Source organism: Nematolebias whitei, chromosome 20 (genome assembly GCF_014905685.2).
Source record: "Nematolebias whitei isolate Nwh7 chromosome 20, NemWhi1, whole genome shotgun sequence".
Taxonomy (NCBI): Eukaryota; Metazoa; Chordata; class Actinopteri; order Cyprinodontiformes; family Rivulidae; genus Nematolebias; species Nematolebias whitei.
The window spans coordinates 39,181,903-39,191,233 of NC_056517.1; the positions used below are offsets into that span (position 1 = coordinate 39,181,903).

The window sequence follows — 9,331 nt, forward strand, 5'->3', positions numbered from 1 at the left end:
TGATCAGTTTCATGTTGCTGCTGATCAGTTTCATGTTGCTGCTGATCTGTTTCATGTTGCTGCTGATCTGTTTCATGTTGCTGCTGATCTGTTTCATGTTGCTGTGTTCATTCTTGCTCATCTGCTCACACAGACTCATGTTCGTGCTGCTGTTCGGCGTATTGTTTTTGTACCATTAGTGCTTACCGTACTTTTAGTTAACATTTTTCTTAGGTCATATCTTTGATCTTGTCACTGTTTTTCTTTAACATTTTATACTTTTGTTGGATGTAACTGGGACCCTGTGTACACAATTTCATTCCACCACATGTGTCATGTATGACGAATAAATAAACTCCGACTCTTCTGAGAATGACACGTTACTGGACAGCATTACGGATCCATTAGAGACAGCCTTCCTAAACTACGTGCACTGAACAGAGCGACACTGGAAGCTAACGCTAACGCACAAGTCACCGCTAGCTGACGTCCTAGCTAGCATTACACGCTGACAAGCGTTCCGTTACAGATAACGTTACTCTGGAAACGGTAACGGATTACGACACGTAACGTTGCTGAAGTAGGATTATTCTTTTACCAAATCAAGTTTAACTTACACAGCAGGTTACATCGTTGGCCCACAACGAGACTTACCTCAGAACTGACAGAGTCCGTGACCTAGTTCTAACGTAGACCAGTTCCCTTCGTCCGTGGAAAGATTTGTCGTCTGTCTCGGCTCTGATCGGCCAAATGACTCGAGTTCCACCAAAGATGTCCGATTGTAGACAGAAACCTTGTTTCTTATTCATTAAAGGCTAGTCCATGGGAAGTTTTGCCCCCCCCCCCACCAACTCTCCGGCTCCAGATGATTCACGTAAACGACATATTTTGTTTGAAATCGGTGAATTTTGACAAAAAGCAACTAATTTGCAGGTATTCTGTTTACGGGTACGAAGGGACCACCTTTGATTCTTTAGTGCAGTCTCCAAGGTCAACGTGGCGACAGAGGAAGACCTTGGACTTCCTGCACGGTTTGTGCACGTGGGTCCAAAAGTACAACAGTGCAGAGCCTGGAACCTGACGTGTTGCAGGTGTAAACGCCGTCATTTGGTTCAGATTCACTCGTGGAAATAAAAAGCTGCTCCTCGTTTCTCCTCTGCTCAGGCAGCAGGTGCTCCTTTTCTGTCTCGATAAACAAACGGTTAAAATCAAATGTCCTCCAACCTGAAGAGCATTTATTGTGTCATGACACATCTTCATACGGGTGGAGACAATTATGAGGATATTCCTGGAAACAACAAGTAAACAACGGTGTTTTTGTGTAAACAAGGCCTCTTTGAGTCTTTCCTGCTTCAGCCTGTATAAAATCATCTTTACAGTTGACTTGTTACATATGAAGCTGAAGTTTGTGATCGACTGCAGCACTTTGCAGTATTGACATCGCAACAACAAAAAGTTTTCCAGACACTGTGCAGCCCAATTATAAAACACATGCAACACGTCGAGGTAATTACTCTCCATTAACATCTGCAGCTCTTTAATGTTTATCAGAAGAGGAAATAAAAGGCAGTAAATGTTGTTTTAATCAGAGGGAATGCAGAGCGACTTATCACAGCCGTCCAAACAAAGTCTTCTTTGGCTGAAAGGTGTTTTTGAAGTCTACATCCAATTACAGCTCCCGCAGCTCAGACGGACCCCAATTAAGCCGACATCACAGTGTAAGACGACAAGGAGCCACGGAACAAAGAAAAGAGACGAGCGGAGAACATCCAGGAGCAGGAGACCAAACAAGCCGAGAACCGTTGGCTTCAACAGTCTCCAGGTCCCGCAGGGGGGTCCTTTGACCCCTCGTTATGTAATCACCTGTTAGCAAAATAACTCGTGAATCACTGTTTAATGAATCTCTCCGAGAGTTGATGCACATTTACAACCGATTGACTTTTAGAGTCAGTCCAGTTCAAGATGGCTGCCACAGCTAATCTAGCGCAGCAAACACAAACGCCTGTAACTGTTTCCAGATGTGGTGGTAAAACTTGGTTTGGTAGTAGCTGAGAGTCATTCCCATCTCATTGCCTGCTAAAAATTAGACAATTTCTTTGATTAAAACTTTTGCACACGGCGCAGTGAGTGTAACGCATTTATTCAAGAACTGATTGAAATCGTTTCTTCCAGCCTGAGCCCAGTAAAACCAGTTGAATCTGAATCCAAACCCCACGTGTTCCAGTCAAACGCTCCTCGGAGCGTTCGAAGCATCAAAACTACAGAAAAACTCCAAGAGGCTCGTGTCCACACGGCCCCGACCCACATCCTTTAATCCCGCTCCACGAGGCACGACAGCTCGCTCGTTCTTCCTGCGACTGTGGACGAGCGAGCGCGCGCACGTCAGAAAACAGGAGCGAGCGCGCGCACGTCAGAAAACGGGAGCAGAAATAAGCGAAGAGTCGCTTCATTCTTTCACGAGGCTCGTGTTTCAACACTCTGCATCAGCCGCGCTTCAGAGAAAGCGTTGCGGCAGAAAATAAGCCTATTCATGTGCGCAGTGATTATTCTCTGGGTGTGCATGTGCATGTGCATGTGCAGCATTAAACAGGCCTTGGTGATAAATCTGACGGCTGCCACCCCAGTATAAATACAGCCCGGGGGTTCGGTCGTGTGGATGATCCAGTTCGTCACGTACCTGACCACACCCTGGACAGTAGTTGCCGTTCTCACAAGTTCTGCGCCGGGACTGGATGCCTCCGCCGCAGGGCACGTTGCAGCGTTCCCATGCCGACCAGGCCGACCAGTAAACGTGTGGGGGGCAGGGCAGGTGCTCGTTGCAGTACCTGGGTGAGGAGGGGGGACACCAACTTTGTTTAAACCGTCACACAAGACGTAACTCTCTGAAACGTGACCCGAGAGTTGCGGGTTCACATCCTGCACCACGAGTCCAACATGACTGATGTTTCACAACTTTCTTCATCCGTGCCTGATGGAGGTCGAAAGAAAAAGGTTTGTGGTGACTTAAAGCCGTTTTCCTGCTTCTGACTGTAGCTGCAACACAAACCAGCCCAGAGAACACGTGCACATTTTAGAAAGTCAAACCAGAGGAGCTTCAAAGTTCAGCATCTCCTGAAGGAGGTCCGGTTGGATGAGGACGCTGACGGGTTCTTTGAAGATGCAGTTTGGAGGAATCGAGTTTTATTTTGACAAGCTGAAGCTACGTCAAGGTTTAATACATTTATTCAATAAAAATTATACAACTTTTGAGACTGAACTTGGCTGAGGAGCATTTTCAAAATGAACTTTATTTACAAAGATCTTTTCGACAGAAATTCATCGACTGCTTCAAAAACATCGTTCCCTTTGAACTTTACTTCAAAAAACTTTCTCAGTTTTTATTTTAGCTGTTAGTCAGAGCTAACTTTAAGCTATCTACAAAGTACATAGCCTTTTACTACATTAAACTTTTAGCTAGCATTTCAGTATGTCTGCACATGTTTTTAGCTTTTAGCTCTTCTCCTTTGTTTTGGCTTCTTCTGCAAATTTCAGTAAAGACATTCAGCATTCATGCCGAATGTGTAAGAAGTAATATATAAACTTAATATTTTATTTCTTTCACATTCCGCAGAGAAATGACTACATTTTGTATGTGTATATATATATATATATATATATATATATATATAGTTTATAGTTTTTATATATATATAGTTTATAGTTTTATATATATATATATATGTATATATATAGTTTATAGTTTTATATATATATATAGTTTATAGTTTTATATATATATGTATATATATATATAGTTTTGCACAGCGTTTTGCCTGAACGTTGGAGCAGCATCATCAGCCAGGCATCTTCTGAGCCCTGGAAGCTTCCTCTCCATCAGGTCCTCAGAACCAGAAGCTTTCTGGGTCAGACAGATCCTGATTGGCATTTCTAGGTCTGTGACGTAAAGTTAGTCTGACAGACCTGCAACTAAATGCAGCAAATGTGTTTTACAATGCGCACGAACGCCTCACCAGCTCTGGCAGAGGCAGCTCGAAGAGAAAAGGCCGATAGCTTCATCGTTAGCGTCGCTCTGAATTGTTTTAGGAGAATTAGTTTTTCATTACAACGGAACAAACACTAAAGGGAGAGTTCCCGAGAAGCCAAAACAAAGGAGAACCTTAGCTAAAATCTATAGTAAAGTTTCCAAAACTGATTAAATTATAAACATTAGTCTTCAGAATAGTACAAGAAGTGACACTTTTGCCCCAGATGGAAAAGTATTTTAAATTTACACCACAATGTAAATTAGACCACTGACACTTTGCCTCCTTTTCAGAATAGGTTTAAGATTTCCCTTTTTGATAAATCCTATAGTTAGGGTCGGCTTGGGTTTCCTGAGCTGTCCCTTAGTTCTGCTGCTCTAGGCTTAGACTGCTGGAGGACAAACTGACCACATGTCCTCTCTCTCTGCTGTCTTTACTTGCTCTACTCTACCTTTTTAATTTGTAATTATTTCTATCTTAACAAGTTTTTGTCTTTCCTCCATTTAGAAAGTGCACCTGGACCTGTCATTCTGTGTTTGTCTGTTTCTACTTCCTGTCCTCTGTTTCTACTTCCTGTCCTCTCTCTTTCTACTTCCTGTCCTCTCTGTTTCTACTTCCTGTCCTCTCTGTTTCTACTTCCTGTCATCTCTGTTTCTACTTCCTGTCCTCTGTGTTTCTACTTCCTGTCCTCTATGTTTCTACTTCCTGTCCTTTGTTTCCATTTTCTGTCCTCTCCGTTTCTACTTCCTGTCCTCTCTTTTTATACTTCCTGTCATCTCTGTTTCTACTTCCTGTCCTCTCTGTGTCTACTTCCTGTCATCCGTTTCTACTTCCTGTCCTCTGTGTTTCTACTTCCTGTCCTCTCTGTTTCTACTTCCTGTCCTCTCTGTGTCTACTTCCTGTCCTCTACGTTTCTACTTCCTGTCATCTGTTTTGACTTCCTGTCATCCGTTTCTACTTCCTGTCCTCTCTGTTTCTACTTCCTGTCCTCTCTGTTTCTACTTCCTGTCCTCTATGTTTCTACTTCCTGTCCTTTGTTTCCATTTTCTGTCCTCTCCATTTCTACTTCCTGTCCTCTCTTTCTCTACTTCCTGTCCTCTCTGTTTCTACTTCCTGTCCTCTATGTTTCTACTTCCTGTCCTTTGTTTCCATTTTCTGTCCTCTCTGTTTCTACTTCCTGTCCTCTCTTTTTATACTTCCTGTCATCTCTGTTTCTACTTCCTGTCCTCTCTGTGTCTACTTCCTGTCATCCGTTTCTACTTCCTGTCCTCTGTGTTTCTACTTCCTGTCCTCTCTGTTTCTACTTCCTGTCCTATATGTTTCTACTTCCTGTCCTCTCTGTGTCTACTTCCTGTCCTCTACGTTTCTACTTCCTGTCATCTGTTTTGACTTCCTGTCATCCGTTTCTACTTCCTGTCCTCTCTGTTTGTACTTCCTGTCCTCTCCGTTTCTACTTCCTGTCCTCTCTGTTTCTACTTCCTGTCCTCTATGTTTCTACTTCCTGTCCTCTCAAACCAGCCGGTTGAAGCAGATGTTCGCTCGTCCTGAGCCTGGTTCTGCTGGAGGTTTCTTCCTGTTAAAGGAAGTTTTTTCTTCCCACTGTCTCCTCTGCTCTTGCTCAGGATGAGAGACTGTGATGAAGAGAAGATTCACCACAACCTGCAGCTTCCTTAGATAGAGAACTTTAATAATTGTCTTTTGTAATGTCTGAATGTTTCTGTTCAGCACCCTGAGACAACTTCTGATGGAACTTGGAGCTACAGAAATAAACTGAACTGAATTGAATTGCATCTTTATGATAAGAATAATGAATATAAATAATAAAAAAATAGGCACCACTTTGCTTTTTGCAGTTTTCTTATGGTGTTTTAACAATGTCTAGACATCCTAAATTATTATGGTCTCTCTTTATGTTATCATATTTGCAGGGACAGTTGGAACACAACTTTTAAAGGACATATTTTGAAAGACGCTTACTTCAAATGTCTGTTTTACATAAAAATGAGACAAACGTAACGACCCTTCATTCAGCTGCAGGACCGTTACTGCAGATATGAAAGAGACATTCTCAGAAAACATCACAATTCAAATTGAAAAGTGTCCATCAGGCATTGCTCTGAAATCTGATGATCTGCTTCAGCTGAAGGACATGAAGTCCACTGAAGACGAGCCAATGAACCCTGGTCTGTGACGTCTTCTCAGAGATCAGACTGAGGGGACGAGACGTCTCACCTGAAGCTAACAGTTTGAGTCGGGACGTGTCCCAAAGGACGACACGCTGGAACATACAGCTCACGAGTCAGACCTACATGGACGAGCCCCAGCAGCGTGCACACCTTCCTCTACTAAGAGCACGAGACGCTCCCGTCGCCTCTAATGACATCAGTTTACAGCGTCGCCTCGTTTTATGAATGACCTGCAGACAGACACCACGCTGCTCCTGCGGTTTCTACACAAACTTTAAAACTGCTTTAATGCCGTTTCTGCACGTTTGGCACATGAATGAAGAAACGGACTCCTTACAATAAAAAAGCTGTAAAGTTAAAGTTTGACGCCAGAATTTAAAACTAAAGATCTTTGGATGAGATCGGAGTTAAACTGTAGTTTTTTGGTCAAACCTGAGGTTTTGCAGGAACTCACGTCTTATTGTGAATTCTTACAAATTATTTTAATTCTTGGTGTTTGTGTTGGGAATCTCTGCTTCTGCCACTTTTAGCTGCGACCGTGTAAAAGTGAAGCCTTCGATTCTAAACGTTAACGGTCGTGTCGGTACATGGTTCTTATTCAGGATCCATTAAAATATTTCTACTGCTTCAAGAGATATTTTGTTAACAGGCTCATGCTGGCCTTATTGTGTGAAAGTTTATGAAGCGTCCAAATCAAAAATCATTCATCAAAACGTCCGGCTCTTTCAGGACAATATACGACTTTTGGTATTGGTGCAGCTTTAGCTGTTTGAAATATTTTAGCCTTTTTTGACATTTTTTTCCCTCATAGAAAATGAATTGAGCTCATTTTAATCCTTCAAATCTTTAGCTCTGTTTACAACCTTTTACTGCTCCTTTCACTTTTTGTTCTGCTTCAGCTTCTTTCAGCTTCCTGCTGCAACAACAAAAAAAAATCATCTACTTTCAGCTAATATCAGGTGTTTTTTCAGCTGTTCTGTTCTCCTTTCAGGTTCTTTCCATTAACTACATTTTTGTGCTTTTTCTAACATCTTTCTGCTCATTTTAGCTTGTTATGCTCCTTTCAGCTAATTTCTGAAAAGTCAACATTTTCTGCTATTTCAGCTACTATTTAGCTGTTTTTGCTAATTTTAGCTTTTTCAGCTAATTCCACATTTTTTGTACTCTAAACTTTTTTCAGCATAATTCAGCAGAATTATGCTCTCTCCACTCCCTTATGGAAATTTAAGCATCTATCTGATTTTTTAGCTATATTTCAGCTGTTTTATTTGCTAATTTCAGCTTTTTTCTGATAATTTCCACTTTTTTGTGCTCATTTTTGCTTATTTCAGCGTAATTAGGCAAACATCTGTTCTTTCTGCTTTATTCAGCTAATTTAAGCTTGTTCTACCTTTTCAGCTACCTTTTTAGCACATTTTAGCTGTTTTCAGATAAATCCAATTTTTTTGTGGTAACCGTTGCTACTTTCAGCCTAATTAACTTCTTTCTGCTAATTTCAGCTTGGTACGCTTCTTCAGCTTATTTCTGCTAGTTACAGTTATTTCAGCTACTATTTAGCTGTTTTTATGCTAATTTTAGCTTTTTCAGCTAATTCCACATTTTTTTGCATTAATTTCGACTTCAGTGTTTATGCTAATTTCATCTATTTAGCTACTTTCCTAATTTTTGTGCTCATTTCTGCTTATTTAAACCAAAACCATGCATGTTAGGCCTCCCTTGCAAAAGAGATTAATTAAAGGTTAAATAAAGATGAATAATTCAGCAAATATGTTCTTTCTGCTTTCTTCTGCTATCTTCGGCTTGTTCTTCTAATTCAGCTACATTTCAGCTGTTTTTCAGCAGCAATAAGTATTCATACTGCATTTTCACAGGAAATGCAATTTCTCTAGTTTAAGTTAGTTTGTTTTGCAACTTTTACACAAATTATAAAACTTCATTTTTATGTAATTTTGTACATAACTGAAGAAAAGTGAGCTCTGTTCTGCTAAAAAAAGTTTTTAAATTACACTCTTTCCTTTCTTTTAGGCTCGAGCTGAATATTTGTCGTCCGTTTGCCAAATGCTCCTATTCTTCACGTAAATCCTCCGAGCTGCTGTTCACTGCCACTAATCTGCACGCTTTCAGAGGACGCGTGCAGAAAAGACTGAATTACGATCTGAGGAAAAATAAATGAGTGCGAGAGGCTTGCATGTGGACAAAACGTCCCAACACCACGATGATATGTTTTAAAAGTGTGCCGTCAGTGCAGCAGAGATAATGTTCACTAATCACAGCAGAGCGGCTTCGCTCCATCTCATCCTCTTTCTGTTCTGTAAAACACACGGGGCTGATCACACTCAAACGAGGCTAATTACTCGGAGCAGGCTGAGTCAGCGGCGTGCACGGCGTCAGCGAGGGAAATATTAGCAGAAGGTTCATAAACATCCAGACTGAGGCAGCACGGCTTTAACTTTAAACACCGTGAACTGCCAGGACCAAAGTCATCGGGCGCTGGCTGGTGATTCTGCTTCTGTTCTCCCTTTGAGTCTGTGCACAACTGACGACTTCACAGACACGAGCGCCGTCTGACGCGAATCTGAATAAAGACCGGGGGACATGAGAGGACAACAAGGTGTGACAGGAACCTTTCACGTACAAACACAAAGCTCTTCACATCTCTCACAGAATCTCTCAAAGCTTGAAATGTGACAAAGTGCCAGCCCTCCCCGGCTTAGAAAGAAAACTTCACCTGCTTCGCTCGTGGGGAACTGGAAGCAACAGATGTGGACAGCTTGGACATTGATAAAAAGGTAAAACTTCTTCTAGCGGTAAACATCTGTGATGCTCGACAGAGCTGGACTTTCTTCTGTAAGCCCGTCTTGATGGAGCCAAAAACTTTTCTATAACTTTAAACCTTTTAGTTTGAGCTCGTTCACATGAAAAGGAGCATTCCACAAAACATCTGATGCCTTTTCTGCTTAAAATGCACCAACCCCACAAAAAGTACAACATGGAGGAAGAGAGCAGACCTGTCAATAAGCCTCCGCTCAAAAAGACCGTAACACCTAAACTTAGCTGGAACTCCAGCGTTGTAATCTGAGTTATAAACTCATACACACCTTTAACAACCTCAAGTCCACACATAACTTTAATAATAATAATAAT

At 41.6% G+C, this 9,331-nt stretch overlaps 1 protein-coding gene across 1 annotated transcript in view; it reads right to left on the bottom strand.

Moving 5' to 3' along the window:
• Positions 1-9,331, bottom strand: part of sema5a (sema domain, seven thrombospondin repeats (type 1 and type 1-like), transmembrane domain (TM) and short cytoplasmic domain, (semaphorin) 5A) — a gene marked incomplete in the record, with an annotated part of 172,932 nt that overhangs the window by 40,531 nt on the left and 123,070 nt on the right. Inside the window, 1 exon segment of the mRNA XM_037694274.1 lies at positions 2,657-2,804. Within this exon segment, the coding sequence (XP_037550202.1) occupies positions 2,657-2,804 (148 nt within the window).